This window comes from Dendrobates tinctorius, unplaced genomic scaffold (assembly GCF_039654945.1).
Source record: "Dendrobates tinctorius isolate UK_male_01 unplaced genomic scaffold, ASM3965494v1 ptg000007l, whole genome shotgun sequence".
In the NCBI taxonomy this organism is placed as follows: domain Eukaryota; kingdom Metazoa; phylum Chordata; class Amphibia; order Anura; family Dendrobatidae; genus Dendrobates; species Dendrobates tinctorius.
The window spans coordinates 22,331,495-22,352,459 of NW_027361675.1; the positions used below are offsets into that span (position 1 = coordinate 22,331,495).

The 20,965-nt window shown below is 42.7% G+C and overlaps 1 protein-coding gene across 2 annotated transcripts in view; it reads left to right on the top strand.

The window, feature by feature from the left end:
- CLIC4 (chloride intracellular channel 4) overlaps positions 1–10,316 on the top strand; it is a 69,612-nt gene extending 59,296 nt beyond the window's left edge. For both annotated transcript variants that reach the window (XM_073572473.1, XM_073572464.1), the window contains exons 5-6: positions 6,984–7,165; positions 7,267–10,316. In XM_073572473.1, coding sequence (XP_073428574.1) covers positions 6,984–7,165; positions 7,267–7,431 — 347 coding nt within the window. In that variant the 3' untranslated portion in view covers positions 7,432–10,316. The remainder of the gene's footprint in view (positions 1–6,983; positions 7,166–7,266) is intronic.
- Positions 10,317–20,965: the final 10,649 nt, after the last annotated feature.

Sequence of the window (20,965 nt, forward strand, 5' to 3'; positions counted from 1 at the left end):
GAGGCATGTTGAAAGCCAACGACTGCCAATGCCCCCATATATATTACACTATTGGCTGCTTTAGCTGGATGCAGGGGGAAAGTTCACACAACATTTGTCTAATGAAGTGTTTTGCAAATTCCAGTTCACACAATTCCCTGATGGATCAAGTTTTCAGGATTTCCTTAGTATTGCACGAGTGATGAAATTATTAGCAAGACATCAAAAATTGTCACATGTTCTCTCACCTGTGCAATACGAAGGAAATCCTGAAAACGTGATCTATCGGTAGGTCGTGAGGAGTGGAATATAGGAAACACTGATCTAATGTATACTGCAGCTTTTGGTTCAGATGCTCTTCCCAGAGCCCAGAATATTTGTTAGGCTGGGGTCAGACTTGCGAGAAACATGGCCAAGTCTCGCACTGCTGCCGGCACTCGGATCGAAGCATTCAGCTGCATGTATTTCTATGCCGCTGAATGCTCCGATCCGAGTGCCGGTTATTGACGTGCGAGACTCGGCCATGTTTCTCGCAAGTCTGACCCCGGCCTCATACAGTGTATTTGCACTGATGCACTTCAAAACCGTCTGTCAGTCAGTGTGCTTATTGCTACCATTCTCAGTGCTATGAGCTGTGCCTGTAATTGCTTCGTGCATGACTGAAAGCCAGAGGCTCCCAAGAAAAATAGTTAATTTTCTCCCAGGGGCCAAATTTTCCATTCTGCAGCCGGGCACCTCCATGACGCTATTAACCTGCAATTAACAACATTATCAGACCTAACAGGTTCCCTTTACAGGGTTTTTTTTTTAACATGATCCAACATATTTAAGGACATGAATTCATTTTCTTATTAAAGAAAAAGAATTATTTAAATATCATGGAAAATAGGACAACTCCCATACCAGTTATATAATCCTGCATCAAATATACGGAGTATAATGCCCAAAATTCAGACTCAAACAAGTACTAAAGTGGAAAAATATATTCATTCTTTATTGAACCATATACATAGAAAAATATAAAGTGTATTAAAAATACATTAATATGATCAGGTAGCGGAGGTGACACAACAGGGGAACTGACAGCAGCGTGAATAACTAATTACGCCTTGGTCCATATAATAACCGGCAAATCCTTAGCATAGCAATGACTCACTAAAAGAATTGTGCAACAGCACATTTACTCTGACTTCTAAGTGCTAGAGTGCAAAAAATGACTGCCATCTCATGAATGCTGTATAAGGCACAAGGAGACATGCATAGCAGGGGTTAAAGTGCTTAGTGCAGAGAATAAAGGAAATGCTGTAATGACCATGCTTACCCATGTGGGGCATATATCAGCTACGTGTCAGGACCCTCGCCCCAACGCACGTTTCGCGCTGGGCTTCATCGAGGGGCTTGTGTGTGTTGCTGATTAATGCACAAGGTTTAAAAAGATCCAATCACAGCTGATCGTCATTACCGCCGCTCCAAAGGGCGAATGGGAGGCGGACCCCCGGTTACAGGCACATCACGTCCGGCCGTCATAGTCTGCGTGAGGGACAAGGAGAAAACGCTGTTCTCCTGACGTCATTGACCCACCCAAGACTGTGATGACGCCTTCAGGGACGCCCACAAGACCATGAGTCTACCGCGCATGCGCGCACCGCGGCGGCCATCTTGGTTACTGGCCAAAGTAAGGGAATAAATAAACGTCATATAACTATAGAGAGCAATGGGATCTCAAGAGTAATTTATAGTGTATCTCATAAACCGCCATATCGTGAATACATCCCAAGGCCCCATGCAAATCTATAGGAACCAATCTCAATAAGTATGTATATAAAGTATAAAGAGCTAGTGAGCTATTCTTTTAGTGAGTCATTGCTATGCTAAGGATTTGCTGGTTATTACCGTATTTTTCGGACCATAAAACGCACTTTTTTCCCAAAAAATTTTGGGGGAAAGTGGGGGGTGCGTCTTATGGTCGCAATGTACTAACCTGTGAGGCTGGTGCGGGTGCCGTGGGGTCTCTGTAGTGCGGTGGTGGCAGCGGGCTGTGCTCCGGTGCAGGGGTAGCGGCTCTCTGTGCTCCTTTGCAGGGGCGGCGGCTCCGCCGGCATTTCCTCCAAGCCCAGAGGCCCCCACACTTCCCTTGCTGGCTGCCGCCATGTTGCGGTGGCCTCCGGGAACATGGACGCTGGGAAGATGGCCGCCGGTCCGGGGACGGCGCATGCGCAGGTTCAGATCTCGTCCCGAGATCTCGGGGGACGAGATCTCGTTGCCGAGATTTGAATCTCGTCCCCCCGAGATCTCGGGACGAGATCTGAACCTGCGCATGCGCCGTCCCCGGACCGGCGGCCATCTTCCCGGCGTCCATGTTCCCGGAGGCCACCGCAACATGGCAGCAGCCAGCAAGAGAAGTGCGGGGGCCTCCGGGCCTGGAGGAAATGCCGGCGGAGCCGCCGCCCCTGCACCGGAGCACAGAGAGCCGCCACCCTCACCCCACAGAGCCCACCCAGCCCCACTGCCCCAGCACAGCTGCCACAGCCCAGCCCAGCTGCCCCAGTACAGCCCAGCTGCTCCAGCACAACCAACCTGCTGCCACCGCATGAGCCTGGACCACTGAATGACCCCTGTGACCACTCCTCCACCTGTGCTGGATCCTTTCCCAGGTAAGCTGAATTCGGACTGTAAGACGGACCCCCATTTGACACATTATTATTTTTTTCCCTATTTTCCTTCTGTGAATTGGGGTGTGTCTTATGGTCTGGTGTGTCTTATAGTCCGAAAAATACGGTATATGGACCAAGGCGTAATTAGTTATTCACGCTGCTGTCAGTTCCGCTGTTGTGTCGCCTCCGCTACCTGATCATATTATTGTATTTTTAATACATTTTATATTTTTCTATGTATATGTTTCAATAAAGAATGTATATATTTTTCCACTTTAGTACTTCTTTCAGTCTGAATTTTGGGCATTATACTCCGTATATTCGATGTAGGATTATATCCCTTTACAGGGTTGTTACAGTTTCCGAAAACCTCTGTTCCCCCAGGTGCAGTTTTATTTTAAAGCAAGCAAATACTGTTTTACTCACCCTCCTCTGACTCTGTGTGGAGTCTCTGCCTCTGCCACTGCTCCCTGTGTTTTGTTCCTGTCTGCGGCGTTGATAGCGCTGCACACAATCGGTGAGCTCAGCTTGTGCTGTCAAGCTGTGCTGAGCTCAGTTATAGGCTAGAGCGCTGTCTGTGACAAACACCAAGGGTATCAGCGGTGGATATTCTGTGCCAGACCCGGGGATGTTTGTTGTTGTTTAAAACCAACTGCAGTTCAAAAAAGTCTGGGGTGAGTGTTAGTTGGCAGCAATGGATACTGTTCAGGGTAGTGTATTAATGAAATTATTAAGAGGGCTGTCCACTACTCGGACAGCCCCTTTTCAGTCAGTATGTTTCCCCCAAGTAAATAATAACACCTATACCTGCCTCAAGTCCAGGCGCTGTTCCAGCAGTGTCAGCACTGGTTCTCCAAACAGCGACCACTTCACTGTCCTCGCCACCAGACATCTGGAGGAAGTGAGAGCAGCCACAGCTTTCATTTTTTCCAGATAACAGTTACATCCAAAATTGCAGTAGCGAACGTGGCTTGGCTTGACAACACGTTTCTGATAAAGGTATTCTAAGGAAAGGCTATTTTATGCAAATAGTTCTAAGCGCTGTTACCGAAGTGCAGACATTCACATTGTTGCGCTGCCCTCTGCTGTCCTGTGACTGTAGTTTTCTTGTCTTAATGAAGTTCACTGTGAAGACTGAGCAAGTAGAAAGAAGTTGGGTGATAAAACATGTAAGCATTGTGTTAAAAAAAAGGAGAACCACATACAATTGCTCAACTTGAATACAATGTTATATAGTGAGCAGCTGTGTACTATTTTAGTGACGCCTATTTCTAGTATATTTCCCCATAAGCTATGTTCACACCTGGCATTTTTTCTTCTGCAGTTACGAGTAAACCTTCACTTTTGGCTAAAAATGCTGCATATAAAACTGCTGTGTTGTTTCAGACCCATTACATGGGTGACTTGTCTACAGTACATGTTAATAAAGTTAATTTAATTAGTCAAAAACGCAACACAAATGATATGCTGAATTTTTTTCAATGTTTACACTTATTGCTTTTTATGGTTGAAAAAACACTGCAAAAACGCCGAGTTCACACCCTTCAGTGCTCAAATTCAGTCAGAAAAAAAAGCTCTGTGTGCATGAGATATCTGTAATCTCTAAGCGTTTTCTGGTACTGTAAAATGCTGTTTCTTTTCTGCAGAAAAAAAGCGCTGCCAAAACATCAGTCATGAACATAGCCTTAAAGGGTTATTTTCTTCTGACTTTCCTAGTCCCGATGGGAATAACTGCTGTAAGGTCCCGGCCACCTGAGTTGAGAAAACAGCCGTCACAGTTGTGCCACTCTGTTTGCATAACTCCTATAGAAATGAATGGACGTTATGGAAACAACTTATTACAGTGAGCTCTGTTCTTTCTGCAACTTGGGAGGTACACTAACACTATAGCTCGCTCTGCTACACTGTTTCTGTAACTCTCATTCATTTCTATGAGAATTAAGGAGACATTGTAGTACAGCTGCACTTGGCTGTTTTTGTAATCCTGTCTCTAGTGGACAAGAATTAGAAGTAGTTACTAAACTCTTATAAATGCAGAGAGATGGGAATAACCCTTTCAAGTGGTTGTCTTTTATATTGATCATCTATTTTGGATGAAATCAGCATCAGATCGATGGGGTTCAAGACTCTGCACCCCAAACATTGAGCTATTATCAGCTCCAACAGTGGCTATATGTAATGTGAGGCAGTGACCCATGTCACAAGTAGGGGTCACTGTGTGTTCTCCCCAGGATACGCATGGAGGCGTATTGAGGCCATGAAGGAGCATTGCAGTCGCAGGCGTAGCTATGATTGTAATGGTGAAGCAGTGACCGATGTCACAGGTAGGGGGTCACTGTGTGTTCTCCCCCGGATGTGCACAAAGGCGTATGAAGGCCATAGGAGTCCATGGCAGTCACAAGCGTAGCTGTGACTGCAATGCAGACTAAAAATAAAATAATTGTTAGCCTTGGACATACTAGTGTCCAAGGCAAATGTAGGGAAAACCTGCTCTGGTTTGTTGTGTTGTGAAACAGACTGCAGGATGGTAGTTGTGCAGTCCGTTTTATTCCAGGCTCGGGTTTTCCATGTGGCTTGAGGCCACAAGTTTCTTTCTTAAAAGCCCTGCAGGAAAGGGTTTGGGTGTGTCAGATTTAACATCAGTGTCAGTCTGGTGTGTGCTGTTGTGCAGAGCAGTCGGCTTTGCAGAGTTAGAGCTATACCTGTGTGAGGCAACACAGGCCAGTGGAGCCAGCAGCCAGGGCAGTTGATTAGCCTGGCTCCCACAGCATACACAACGGTGCCGTCTACACGGTAACTGGTCAGAGGAACGACCACAAATAGGAGGATATGGTTCCCAGCTGTAATCCGGATATCAAGGACAGTGTTATGCTGTGAGTAAAGAGACATTGACATGGGCTGCAGTCGCCCACGGTAACTGGACAAAGGGAGGTCCAGCAAGTTTAGTGACTGTACATATGGAAAGATGACGTGTACTATATAATGCTGTGTGTATGTGAACTGGACACTAAGGCTATGCACTTATGTGAACTAAACTTGATTGCTATGCACCTGTGTGAAATGGACATTTAATGTTGTAAAGTAACACACTAAAGAGACTGTGTTTGAACTTTGTGGGTCACTGCCTCCTCACTGCATAAGTGTGCTACCGCAGCACTACAGTAATCATTGTGCTCCGCTCTGTGGACTGTGTACTTCCAGCCACTGCCGGAGACGATGCCGGGTCTCCGATACCGCCAATCTAATAATGATGACTTAATATAAGGATAGTATTCAGCGAAAAAGCAGCCGACAGCACAGCCGGGACTAAGTGGATGCAAGCTCAAAGTTCATGAACCCAGATGAACAAAAATATCCATAGGAGAAAAAGGAACAGCATCCAGTCCAGCTGCGTTATTGCACTATATTTTGGCAATCTTCGCAGGCGCGGGGGTTGTTATGGATGCTTCACGTGACTGTGGCCCCGGGGTATTACTGCGTGTGTGTGGTTCCTCTGGCGGGCGGGTCATGTGGCTGCGTTCCATTCACGGTGCTGCGCAAGCGCGATGCTGTGTGATGGGCGCGTCACCTGATTAGGCCTGGTCAGGTGCGCGGCACATGTGCGGTGACCTGGGTGTGCGCGTCATGAGGCTGCGCCCTTGACACGGCTCGGCTCCTACTGATGATGGTATTATATGGAGGGGAGAGGGAAGTCTCCCGTTCAACAGATATGCGAGTCCTCATACAATTGGCTTTTGGGGTTGGCGCCATTATTATGGGAACATGGATTGGTGGATTATACAGAGACATATTTCACTGATGGTGATTGGCACGTTATCACCATGGATATTTAGATGCATGGTGATTATTGGTGGGTTTCTCTGGGGATTCTTTGTTTACTAATGGATTATTTTTGTAATATTTATATAAGGATGTTATGATCATTGATATTATTCTGACGGTATGTCATGTTGAATATACATGTATCTGATTGATGTAATTATATGTATTTAATGTATGATTATATGTGATGGGTGTTACTGGAGTGGTGATTGGCTGTGCCACACCATAAAAGGCCACCAACCATTTGTGTTACATGTTATACTTGAAAAAGGCCACAATATGGCCGAAACGTTGTATTTTATACTGGCAGAATAAACCTTTGATACCACTGTCACCTGGATTGGATGCTGTTCCTTTTTTCTCTTATTAATATAAGGATAGGTCATCGATATAAAGATGATAAACATCCCCTTTAAGGTTGGTTTGAGACCCCTAATGCCTTGTCTTTTTTTTTTTTTTTTTTTTTAAAGAAAACTTCTGTTTTCATTGCTTTTTTTTTTTTTTTTTTTTTTTTTTTAAATTTTGTAGCACTAGAAAGAGGATTACTGAAGACGTTGCAGAAGCTTGATGACTACCTGAACTCGCCCTTACCTGATGAAATTGATGAGAATAGTATTGATGATGATACAGTTTCCAACCGGAAATTCTTAGATGGGGATGATATGACTCTAGCTGATTGTAATCTTTTGCCAAAGCTTCATATAGTAAAGGTACAAAAAAAGGGGAAAAAACATTGCTTAGCATGGTGTGGGAAGCTACTGATTTGTGTTAACTAGCCAGCTAACCTTTTCAATATATTTTTACTTTACAGGTGGTGACCAAAAAATACAGAAACTTCAATATCCCAAAATCGATGACTGGGATCTGGAGATATCTGAGTAATGCATACAGCAGAGACGAATTCATCAACACTTGTCCATGTGACCGAGAGATAGAAGTAGCATATGCAGACGTAGCCAAAAGGCTCACCAAGTGAACTGTTCTTTGTAACCATTCAGGGCCTTAATCCACAAAAAGATCTCTGGAGATTTTCATTGGCAAAATGTTTTGTTTTGTTATTATCTTCCCAAATGCATAATTTTGTTTTTTGATATTTAACACAGTACAAAACAAGGCCTGAAGTAAGCAGAATAAGCCCCTCCTTTCTAATTTTATAATTTAAGTCCCTTTTTCGTACGAGACGTATTTCTTGTGATCGGAGTAGGTTACGTACATAAATACTGGTTGCCAAGCACAGTATTCCAATCCCATCCACTATTACAAGGAATCTTTAATTGAAAACATTGACCTACATAGGGTTGGGTATATATCTTCTAACCCTCATTCATAACTATCCACATAGGGTAGCTACTGTGCCATACAGGATTTCATCTTTACACCTTTTAATAGTAAAAAAAAAATGTGCGATTGTGACATAATCTGTAAAGCAAGAGATATTGCATTTTATATATCTAGAATATATTTAGCCCTATAACTAAAGAAAAAATATTATGTTGTACAGGTTACAAAAATATTAATATAACCAATTAATAGGCCTAGATAAATGGCATTCCCACACAACAAAATCCAAAAAACTGTAATTTGTAATTGCCTGGCATATGCTTCCTTTGTTTTTTGGGATTTTACAAAAATATTAAGTGTGTCGTAACTAGGGTCTTCATAATGAAGCATAATAATTATCACCATGAGATTTTTCGGCTAAAAAAAGATCCATTTTTTATTAGGTTCTTACAGGGAACACTTTCTCTCGTGAATGTTACTGAGCTGCTAAATTATGGTCAGAACTATGGAAATGATCTTTCAGAGTGGGTATTTAGGTACTGTCACCAAATGCTAGTCTAATTTCCTGCCAAAATTGGCAGCCTAGCCACTAGATGTTTGTGACATTGTAATTTTAAGAAAATGGTTAGTCTCCCATAATTAATGTATCAGAGAGGAAAAAATGGTGGAAAATGGAAAAGCAATATTTGATATGTTTTAATACTGCCCTAAAACTGCCTAGGCTTTGGCCTGATTGGGCTAATTGACATTTTTCATAAAAAGTTGATTGTAAGCCAATACACAGTCCGTATCCATCCCCACACCTCCAAAGAAAACAAAAAAAATCTCCTAACGCCATATAAATAAGACCATGCAGTAGATGCAATCTGCTATGATAGCAGTGCTCACTTAAGTCTGAGTCCCACTTCATACAAAGCTGAATCATTATCAGTGATAAAATGCTTCCGTATGGAGTAAGGGTACACTATGTCCTTTCCATACATCTCAATTGTTTCAGTAGTTATCTGGGGTGGCCATCTCCAAAAATGGGACAATAGCTGAGCTGTTTTTTGTTTTTTATTGGGGATCTAAGTAGCTGGATCTTCACTTGTTTTGGATTGACCCGGATTTAAACGAAAGGTCATCTAAAGACAAGGGTTCTGAGGTTCTGATGTGCTTTCATTATTTGACCACTTGTCTTTTAAGGAACATATATGTATAGTTGTTTTGTAATTATTTTACATGGATGACAAATCAGTACAATTTGATTAATATTAATTTTCCCAAGTAGATTACATTCAAGCCTAGAATCAACGAGGATCAGCAGAGAAATCCGCTTTTAAGCAGGTCTGAGAAAATAACGTACTACTGTAGAAGAGCAAACTATTGGCACAAACACTCATTATTGGTTGTATCATCCAAATAATTTGCGAGTTTATGGCCATATTTAGCAATAGCTACTAAACCACCACCCTAGGGAATACTTTTGAGCAAATTCTAACGCGATTTTTTTTTTTTTTCTCTTTTACATAACAGCATATTTAATGTCTATGTAATCTACAGCAATGCACCAAAGGATTTTGCAAGTTTTAATATTTGAGTAATAGAGTACTAACTCTGTACAAAGATTATAAAGTTTCATGTATTCATGTTGTTCTGTCCTAAAGTTGGAAAACATAAATGCATCTTGTTTTGGCCTTAGAGTACTAAAAAAACAGTTAGGGGTTTGCAATATTGTACAAAATCGAATTTAGTGAGGGGTTTTACTTGCCCAACTAAGTGTTTTAGAAAAATGTGACAACTTTAAGTAGGGCATAGGCTTCTGATCTAGTTGTTAATATCTTGCAGTGCATCTCTCTGCATACTTTTGAAGAAATAGAGAATGTACTTTAAGGGGGTTTTAAGGATTAGAAAAAATGGTCTTGCTTTTACTCCAGAAATGGTGCCACTGTTTCAAAATAAAACAACCATATCTTCTAATCACAGACAACCTATGTAAGATATAAAAGGAACCTGACAGTAGGCCTTCCCGTAAAGTTCTGCTTGTGTACCAGAAAGTGAATTCTTACAAACAGAATATAAGGAGACAGGACTGCATGAAATTGTGTTGACCCCATTTATCTCTAACAGCTTAGGGCTATATTTTGCCAGCTATTTTTCTGCCCTACTTCAGATTTGAGTGATGCCCAAAGTTTTGAAGATGTGTGTTTTAACAGTTGTTAACTTGTGTTGCGTGATGTATAAATTCAGTAGTAAGTTTTGGTAGAATGGCATTAAACACATTGTCTAAAGCTGTCCGACCAGTCAATACTTTTATTCCATTGCTTTGGCTTTATGTACGGAACACTTATCCTATATACAAACCAGAAATAAAAATGTTCCTGTACATTCCCCTCCAGAGAGCAAGATAAAGTCACCTTTATAGAGCCATGCCCAGAATCTGCATCCTGGGATCAAGCAGAGTAGAGAGGCAGTTGACTATAGATCTTGAGTTTCTGTTAGCATGCAGCTATTACATTCAGCTCAATGTCAGGAAGCTTCTTTTGTGTCGGCATGTGGCTTAGGCTAGTTTCAGACTAGCGTTACCAGGTGCAGCGCACGGCCACCGCTAAGCTCTGCCCCCGGCGCGCCCCCTCCGGTCAGCTCCTCCTATGATCGCATGACGCTGCATGCGACCAGCCTACCCTATATTTAGCGTTGGGTATGCTGGTCGTGCGCTGGTACACTTTTGCCGGTGCATCCGCCCTTTTGGCGCTGCGCCGATGTGCGCCAAATGCACTGTTGCATTTTTGTGTGCTCGTCGCAGCGCCAAAAGGGCGAATGCGCCAGCAAAAGTGTACCAGTGCACGACCAGCGTACCCAACGCTAAATATAGGGTACGCTGGTCGCATGCAGCGTCATGCGATCATAGAAGCTGACTGGCGGGGTGGAGCTTAACAGCTGCCGTATGCTGCGCCCGGTAATGCTAGTGAGAAACTAGCCTTAAAGGGAATCTGTCAGTAAAATCTTCTATCTGTTGCTGCATTTTAAAAAAATAAGTTTTTATTAATATGCAAATGCGGCTTCAAGTACTGTAGGCATGAATGTGCACTTATGGCTTGTTAAGTGTTCTTTCACACCCAGAGCACTTAACACCTCATTTGCCTATTAGTAAAAACTGCTATTCCCTCGGGATCGCAGCAACAGATAGAAGATATAAAGAGGCTGATGGAATTTTGAAGACCAGCATGCACATATTTGCGTAAAGGTAGAGGAGGCATTGCTGACAGATGCCCTTTAAGACACATGGTTGTTTTCAAGTAGGGTTTGTAAGAATTCCATTCCTGCTTGATTTCTATGCAGTTCAAAATAAACGTCCTAGTGGGTCTGCTGACAGGGAGGAGTTATTCACAGAAATGGCTACAATGTGCACATATGTATAAAGCAATAAATACAATGTACCAGTAATGCTGTTTGAGATTAATCTTTTGTAAGACGTGACCGGTTGCTTGGTTTGCACTTTTCCTTGCTACCTGGCTGTCTTATTCCTTTGCTTGTGGTATATCTTCAGGGATTTATGAGACTGTTAAATGCTTTTGTGTTACAATTTTATCTGAAAAGTGTCCTTTACTTATTCTTGTACCTATTTTTGCGAGAGCATAATCTCCAGATAGACTAAAGTTTATTTTTACTGACCTGTTTTTTTATTACATTTTTTTACAAGAAAACAGTGGTATATAGGCATAGCTGTCCAGTTTTAACACCATGCTTAACAGTTTTCTAACAACGACGTGTTGCTATTCAATTAAATATGGCATTTTTACTCTTCGCCACGACAGCACCCACTGGAGGTATCGGATCCGCCCATTTGGAACAGGAAACCCTACAGGAAAGATAAAAGGGGCGGTCCGCCTTTCCTCCTCAGTTTTGGTTTCCTGTTCCAAATGGAGCAGGATCCTGCAGGATCTTACCTGGGCCATGCATCCGCCTGTGCGGTCTCTTCGGGAACGGCAGGGGCTGCGGTCCGGAAGCAGCGTCGGGGGAGACTCCGTTTGACGGCTCCCCCCTCGTCTGGTGGCATAGTGGTAATGGCCGGGTCCGGGGAGGGCCGCCCGGTCTTACCAGGGAGCGGGGCCGGTCTGGCATCCGGGAGATTCCCCCCCCCATCCCCATCGGTGGGGGTATAACGTGGATGGTGAGGCCATGTGCGCGTGAGCCGCGCGTGTCAATAGCGGTGGCGCGGGAGCAGGCCGGCGCCCGACGCTCCTATACCCCGGAAGTAATGGTTGAACTTCCGGGGTAAGATGGCGATGACGCGGCGCATGCGCCCTGTGACAGGGCGACTTCCGGGGGTACGATAAGTGTACAGATAAAACAGCGCTGCAACGTTGGAACATGTCGTCCCCCGCAGAGTCGCAGACCCCAGCAGGGGATTCAGCTGGGGGCAACTCCACCAGGGACCGCAGCGCCAGGACAGAGACTGCCCGCAGGAGCGAGGCAGCAGAAACCCGATCCAAACCGTCTCAGCCATCCGAACCGGTATTAAGCTTCACTGGGTGAGTGTGCAAAGCATATGCTCTACCTATTAAGCTAACCTCCTCTCCTCCCCCCCCCCTCCCCCCTCTCTTTACCTTTGACCTCCCACTTCAGTCAAAGAAAAAAGGAAAAACAAAACATAAAGAATGCGCATTATGTTCAGAGCCTCTCCCTGACTCCTACCCCAAAAAACTCTGCAAACAATGCATTAAAGAGACCAGGCAGGGGTCGACGATATCTTCTAAGGATATCCGAGCCATAATTAGGGAGGAAATACAAGCCATCAACCGCGCCAGCACTCCCGCAGGGTCCAGTCATAGAAAACAGGTCATTGTTAGTTCAGAGTCAGAGGAAGAACAGGAGTTAATCTCAGGCTCCGCATCCACGTCCTCATCATCATCCTCGGAGGTGGAAGGACGCGCATGTTTTCCACTGGACAGCGTAGATAACCTGGTAAAAGCGGTTAGAAATACTATGGGGTGTGAAGAGGAAAGGGGAGCCCAGACCGCGCAGGACATTATGTTTGCGGGATTGGCAGAGAAAAAGAGGAGATCATTTCCAGTGATAACGGCAATTAAAGACCTCATCAAAAGAGAGTGGGAAAAACACGACCAGAGGGGTTTTCTCCCATCCGCTTCAAAACGGAAGTATCCGTTCACTGATGAAGATCTATTAAAATGGACTAAAATACCAAAGGTGGACGCTGTCATATCCTCCACTTCCAAACAAACCTCGATCCCGGTCGAGGACGCAGGATTGTTAGCAGACCCATTGGACCGAAAGGCTGAATCTTCGCTCAAAAGGTCCTGGGAATCCACCACCGGGGTATTCAAACCCGCAATAGCCAGCACATGTACTGCTAGGTCAATGCTGGTATGGCTAGATCAATTAGACCAGCAGATTGAGCAAAGAGTGTCAAGGGAGAAACTGCGTGCAGCCATCCCGTTGATAAGAGGGGCAGCTGCCTTTATGGCAGACGCTTCAGCGGACACCCTAAGACTGGCAGCAAGGTCGGCAGCCCTGGTGAATAACGCCAGACGCGCGCTGTGGATAAAGAGCTGGAAAGGGGATGCACAGTCAAAATCCAAAATTAGTGCAACCCCATGCGAGGGTGAGTTCCTCTTCGGAAAAGCCTTAGACGAAATTCTCGCCAAGGCAAAAGAAAGGAAAAAGGCCTTCAGTGATTCTCCCATTCCGTTTTATAGGAAAACCTTTAAGAGACGGCCATTCGGGAGAAGAAGACAATCGGACAGAACGAACAGATGGGCCACGAAAGACGAAAAGCAGAAGGGTACCATCTTCAGAGGGCCAACATATAGGAGAGAAAAAAATTAAAAGTTTAGACCCACCAGTTGGGGGTAGATTAAAATTTTTTTTTTACCTTCGAGGGAAGGATTCATCATTTCCAATACGCGGCCATGCCCTTCGGGCTTTCCACGGCACCAAGAATATTTACCAAGGTGATGGCAGAAGTGATGGCCTACCTTCGCCAAAAGGACACACTAATTGTGCCATATCTAGACGACTTCCTAGTAATTGGGAATTCAGTCAAACAATGTACTGAACGCGTGACTGACGCAATCTCCTCTTTTCAGAGCCTTGGCTGGATCATCAATATCCAAAAGTCCAGACTCGATCCGCAATCTCTCCAGACATTTCTAGGATTTCAACTAGATTCCTTGACCCAGAGATGTCTACTACCCCAGGTAAAAATCATCCTCACAAAACAAAAAATACAAGCAGCTATAGATAAACCACGTGTATCCTTAAGAGGAGCAATGTCACTATTAGGATCACTAAATTCTTGCACCCCGGCAGTCCGGTGGGCCCAGTACCATGTCCGTACACTACAACACCAGATCCTCCAGGAGGATAAGCGACATAGTGGTCATTTACAGAGCAAAATAACCCTGTCACAAGAAGTCTTGACTTCCCTAGAGTGGTGGTTAGACGATGATCATTTATGTTCAGGAGTTCCATGGGTTATAGTTCCATCCTGTATCGTAACCACCGATGCCAGTCCCCAGGGCTGGGGAGCCCACATGGAGAATGGGTTTTATCAGGGAAGGTGGAGTAAAGAGGAATGTGATTACTCATCTAATTTAAAAGAACTGACTGCAGTGTTCTATGCTCTATACAACTTCCTTCCGCAGCTCCAACAGAAGCATGTAAGGATCCTGTCGGACAATACCACCACAGTGGCATATATAAACAGACAAGGAGGAACTCGATCAGAGACTCTGATGTCTTCAGCGGCAAGAATTTTAAACTTAGCAGAAAACTATTTTTTGTCCCTCTCGGCCCTTCATATAAGAGGCGAGAGCAATCAAAAGGCAGACTTCCTAAGCCGTCACACTCTACGACAAGGAGAGTGGTGCCTCAATCGGAAGGTCTTCAGGGACATAGTAGCCGCATGGGGACAACCCGAGGTGGATCTTTTCGCCACAAGAGAGAACAGGCAGATAAAAACTTTTGCCTCCCTATCTCCGTCAGATCACCCAAACATACTGGACGCCTTTCTAGTTCCATGGAATTTCAACCTAGCGTATGCGTTCCCTCCATTGATCCTCCTACCTCAAGTAATTCGGAAGATCAGAGACGACAAAGCAAGAATAATCTTAATAGCACCGTTCTGGCCAAAAAGACCGTGGTTTTCGTGGCTGCAGATTATGTCGATAAAAGATCCTTGGGTCCTTCCGACTGCCAATCTACTCTCCCAAGGCCCCTTTTTCCACCCTCAAGTGCTCAGCTTGCACTTGACGGCGTGGAATTTGAGAGGCAGTTATTGAGGACAAGAGGATTCTCGGAGTCCTTAATTACTACACTACTACAAAGTAGAAAACAGTCCACAACCCAAATTTACACTAGAATATGGAAAAAATTTCTTCAATTCCATACAGTACCTCATACAACAGAAGTTCCGATAATCCCAATCTTGGAATTTCTGCAGAAGGGGAAAGACTTAGGCTTAGCAGTAAATACACTGAGAGTACAAATATCGGCATTAGGAGCACTATATGGCCATAATATAGCAGGCAACAAGTGGATAACTCGTTTTATTACAGCATGTGAACGAATAACTCCAATCCACATACCCTCCGTCCCTACATGGGATCTAAATCTGGTCTTAGACGCCCTAACGGTAGACCCCTTTGAGCCGATCGACACAATACCCTTCAAATACTTAGCACTTAAAATGGCCCTCTTAGTATCACTGACCTCAGCTAGAAGAGTGGGTGATATTCAGGCCTTGTCAATAGATCCACCTTTTTTCCAAGAATACCAAGACAGATTAGTATTAAAACCAGAACCTGCCTACCTGCCAAAAGTGGCAACAAAATACCATAGATCTCAGGAGATACTCCTCCCAACCTTCTATAAAAATCCCTCTACTCCGGAAGAGCAGAAGTTCCATACTCTGGACGTCAAAAGAACTGTCCTAAAATGTATTGAGAGGTCCAACAGTTGGAGGCAGAGCAGGGCCCTATTTGTTTCATTTCAGGGCTGTAAGAAGGGGTATGGAGTCACGAAGAGCACCATTTCCCGGTGGATCAGAGAGGCCATTCGTTTAGCCTACTCCGCAAAAAACGAAGATCCTCCAGGGAACATCAGGGCGCATTCCACCAGGGCAATGGCAACCTCTTGGGCGGAAAAGGGAGATGTTCCGATTGAAACTATATGTAAGGCGGCAGTTTGGTCATCCCCTTCTACCTTCTATAAGCACTACAGACTTGATCTTTCATCCACCTCTGACTTAAGCTTTGGCAGGACTATCCTTGGCACGGTGGTCCCACCCAGGTGATGGTCTCTGGAATCTCTCCAGTGGGTGCTGTCGTGGCGAAGAGTAAAAAGCCGGATTACTTACCGGTAATGCTCTTTTAATGAGTCCACGACAGCACCCGCTCACTTCCCCCCCTAAAGATATCAATAGTTAAAGTATATTAACCAAATAATGGATAAGAAAGATGTTAAAATAAGAGAACATTGCCTAATCCTTGGCGGTCCTTCTGGTACTCTGAAACGTAAAACTGAGGAGGAAAGGCAGACCGCCCCTTTTATCTTTCCTGTAGGGTTTCCTGTTCCAAATGGGCGGATCCGATACCTCCAGTGGGTGCTGTCGTGGACTCATTAAAAGAGCATTACCGGTAAGTAATCCGGCTTTTCATGTTGTGAACTATAGATTGATTATGCTGTGTATAATTTCGGTTTTGTATTTGAAGTTTTTGTATAAGCAGTTTGTGTTTTCTTTTAATTCACAATATCGGGCTTGGTCCTTTGCTTTGTTTTACGTTCACATAAAAGAGGCATTTTTTTTCTATTATATCATTCTCTGTTCCCTACAGCTGCTAAGGTAATATACAGTTTTATCACATGAGTAGTATATACAGCTTAATTCTCATGAATTGGTTAATATATAGAGTGTCAACACTTGTGTGCGCTACACATGGCATGTTGATGATATAAAGGGGTTCTCTAATAGTATATCCAGCATGCCGTTATAATGCTATGCATGTCTAGTTCCAGTAGTATTGCTCTAGGAAACACATTTCTACTTAAAAATTACAATCCAGCTATCTTGAGGTCCATGATGTCATGGGGAAGACACTTATTTTTAAATGTTATGGCCAAAAATATTTAAGTAGATTTCGATGGGTATCTGCTCATGCAGTCCATAGGTTAATTTGTATGGATGAAACATAAGTAAGGCGGAATACTCGGATCGCAAATCTTGGCCAAGTGAATATAAGAAAGTTTTAAAGGGAATCTGCTAGCAGGTCTTTGCTATGCATTCTGGAGACAGCATGCTGTAGGAGTTAAAACACATATTTCAGTAATGCCTCTCTTTTCAAACTCCAAGGTTTTGTTTGCCTGTAATGACTGTTTTAGAACCGTAAGCTTGTCATTGCTGGGACACAGCAATGTTGTGCTACTCCGACACACCCCCTCCTGTAATAGGCACCGCACTGTCCATGGACATTGTATATAGAGATCCTGGTGTGGGCGGGGTTAGGTTTATCAGCTCTGCTTCATTGCTAAATCTAAAAGATCTGATTGTGTCAGAACCACTGCACCCAGTAAATTAAGTCATACATCAGTGGATTCAGGAACCTTTTGCCTACATCATGCTGCTCTCACATGAGGTAGCAAAAACCTGCTGACAGATTCCCTTTTAATGATAAATCTCCTAAACAAAATGTTTACAACATCCCAGAGAACTACGTTAATATCCCCACTAAAAACTTCACATAATTTCAAAAAGTTATGTCTGACTTGAGGATTAGAGGTGTTGTCTGACAATAAAATCATATTTTTTCCAGCATGGATTGTTTTCAAACAACAAATGAAGGCATACTTTCCTTCCAGAGCAGAAACGACTTCTGGAGTGGCCTGCGCTGTATCCATGGGGGCTCTGGAAGGTGCGTATGCCATACTTTCCCATTTTCAAGCAATACATGTTTAGAATGTTTTTTTTTTTTTTTTTTTTTTTTAATACTTTTGGACAACTACTTTTTTAAAGCGAATTCTGCAGAAATATGATGCTACAACCCTAGTCATGTTCTTGTTCTTATTGTCTGCTTTGTAATCAGGGATTGTACTTAAGAAATTGTTTCCCTTTTTATTTCTGTCATTAACAAATAAAGTTTGGTTTTGATGATGCCAGTGTCTTGAGTGAACATCTGCTTTTTATTTGGCTGTCCTTACTATTCTCTGATCCTAATTGGTGAAATAAGAAAATAGTGCATGAATGGCTCATGAAAGACTACACAAAAGTAACCAAAACTAAATTAAATTGTATTTAATTTATATACATATATCCCCAATAAAATGATAATACATGATATAAAAAGTGAACACCATAAAATAAACCATGGCAGAATCTCTGCCTGACCACACAAAAAAATAAACTGACTGCAGCTGTATAATAAATTTACATCTGGTGGAAGTTGTGTGGCAGTACCTCTTACCTCTACAGTAGGGATCCACAGATGGTGGGCCTTGAAAGCAATTATGCAAATTAAGGGTTTTTTTTTTGTTTTTTTTTAATGTACTTCAGACATGGAATACATATGGAATCCTTATACATAACAAGGTAAAACAACTCATATATAGCAATGCAACACCAATTTACCAGATGTAATTCAGCCCAGAAAAATTTAGTACATTAAACCAAAATCTTTATTATATAGTACATATAAAAACAATAACAAATTATTGTAACTCTGAACAATGCAGAGATATATTGGTGTATCCAATACCAGTTAAAACTGTGTACATTCCATGTAGTACCATCCACAAAGTTTAAATATTGTATATAGTGTAACCAAACCAATTGCAGCTATTGTAAATCAGTTAGTCTAGTGCTACCATAAGTGGACAATGGTTACTAGTAGCTGAACACGTGTCTATTAGTAATATAGTGCTATCATGTATGATTTGCAGACCAAGTCTAGCATTGGTTATACTGATGGTGTCTAACTATAGTTGTATGCACAAGGGTAACATAAGAGTACTTACAAATGGACACTGGTAAGGTGCCTGCCCTGACGCCTCAGTGATTTAAAATAGGTGAAATTAGTTTCCCTTTAATGAATACATGAATGCCACTATTGCTATACATGTAAAAGGGATGTTAGGTTCTTAGAGCACCACTACAGCGGTTTGTTTTTTTCATTTCACCGGTGGAGTGGAGCTTCTAATCTAAGGTCCCTGACCAAACTTCATCCTTTATCACTGTTGCTTCCATCTTTCTCCGGCAATTTGTGACCTGACAGATCACTCCTGTGTTTCAATACCAAACTTGTGTAGATTTTTTTCTTCATTTCAGTGGAATTTTTTCTTTTTTAATGGGGGGTGGGGTTGTCACCATTTTCTGAGACATGTAACTTTTTTTTTTTGTCACTTGAGCTTTATGAGGACTTGTTTTTCACATGACTTGCTGACTGTTTTAGTGATGCTAATTTGAGTTAGAACATTTTGATTTTTTTATTGCATTTTTTTAGAGATGAGTTGTGACCAAAAAGCTGCAATTTTGTCATTTTGATTTCTTTTCTCATTACAGTGTTTATCGATCAGGTTAGTTTTATATTTTGATTTTGATAAAAACCTTATGTGTCAAAGTTGACGTCTGTGTGAATAAGGGCAGACAAGGACCGGGTCCTTGTCTGCCCTTATTCACACAGATGTCAACTTTGACACATGATAAGGTTTTTAATATTAGACAGTGTAGGACCGCCCCGACCACTGAGTCACCTTGTCGATGGTGGGACGGCTTTTATGCTATGTTTGATCAAATACAGTATTACTAAGAACTCTGTATGATTTAAATGCACTTTTGCTTTTTACTTATTTAATTATAGCAGGGTTTTTTTCATTTTGTCTTTTCTAGGTTTTGTATGCTTTTTGGCCATGTGAACATGCATTTATCTGCTGCATGTGTACCAACTCAAACCAAGCTCAATTTTTGTGTTTTTTTCTTTGTATTTTTGCATTCTGTGCAAGCTGGGGTGTGGCCTCCCTCTCCTGAGCTGGAAATTTTATTTAAAGGCTTCCCCTGACTGGTGTCTGGTGGTTGGGAAACGATCCTTGTCTGCCCTTATTCACACAGACGTCAACTTTGACACATGATAAGGTTTTTAATATTAGACAGTGTAGGACCGCCCCGACCACAGAGTCACCTTGTTGATGGTGGGACAGCTTCTATGCTATGTTTGATCAAATACAGTATTACTAAGAACTCTGTATGATTTAAATGCACTTTTGCTTTTTACTTATTTAATTACAGCAGGGTTTTTTTCATTTTGTCTTTTCTAGGTTTTGTATACTTCAATACCATTTCAGCATACAGTGTAAATTGCAGTATCCTTTGAAACTCCACATATAGCGGAGCTTCAGAGGAGGACCTGGATGGCAGTGACCGCGGCATTCAACCATCTCAGATGGCGAAACATTGACGCTCCGCGATCACGTCACAGGGCATTGATAAGAGTTGGTGTACATAAGCAAAAGTAAATTCCATTTAAACACTGCTGTCAAAGATTGAAATGGTTAACAACTGTAAGGCCAGGGTCACTAACCGGCTCAAAATACGGTCCGTAGTTTACAGGCGTAATACGGATGAATGACCCCTATATAGTGCTCCGTATGTCATCCGTAAGCAAGGTGTGGTCGCGTATTTTGAGCATGTAAGCATCCGTATGCTGAGATTTTCTCGCGGGCTTGCAAAATGGACATATAATGGAGCCCTATGACAGGGTTTCTAAGAAACGAAATAATAGATATAGACACATAGAATGTGTGTGTGTGTGTGTATGTGTGTATATATATATATATATATATATATATATATATATATATATATATACCGGGTGAGTCATAAAGGACGGACGTTTTTAAACTAATCATAAAATCGTTAAATATTTATTAAATATAAATGTATTCACAGATTTGGTTACGTATACTAATAGCATTTGACAAATTCAAGTGTGGAAAACAACATCTGCCATGTGGTGGCCATTATCAGTGATGCATTTCCAAAGGCGTTCTTGGAAGTTGGCATCAACACGTTCCAACACAACTCTGTCGATTTGGGCAACTTCCACTCGAATAGCTTCCTTCAGTTCTTGTAATGATCGAGGCTTAAGCTTGTATACACGTGATTTGAGGTGACCCCATAAGTAATAATCGCACATGGACAGGTCTGGGGACCTAGGAGGCCAATTAATATCGCCAAACCT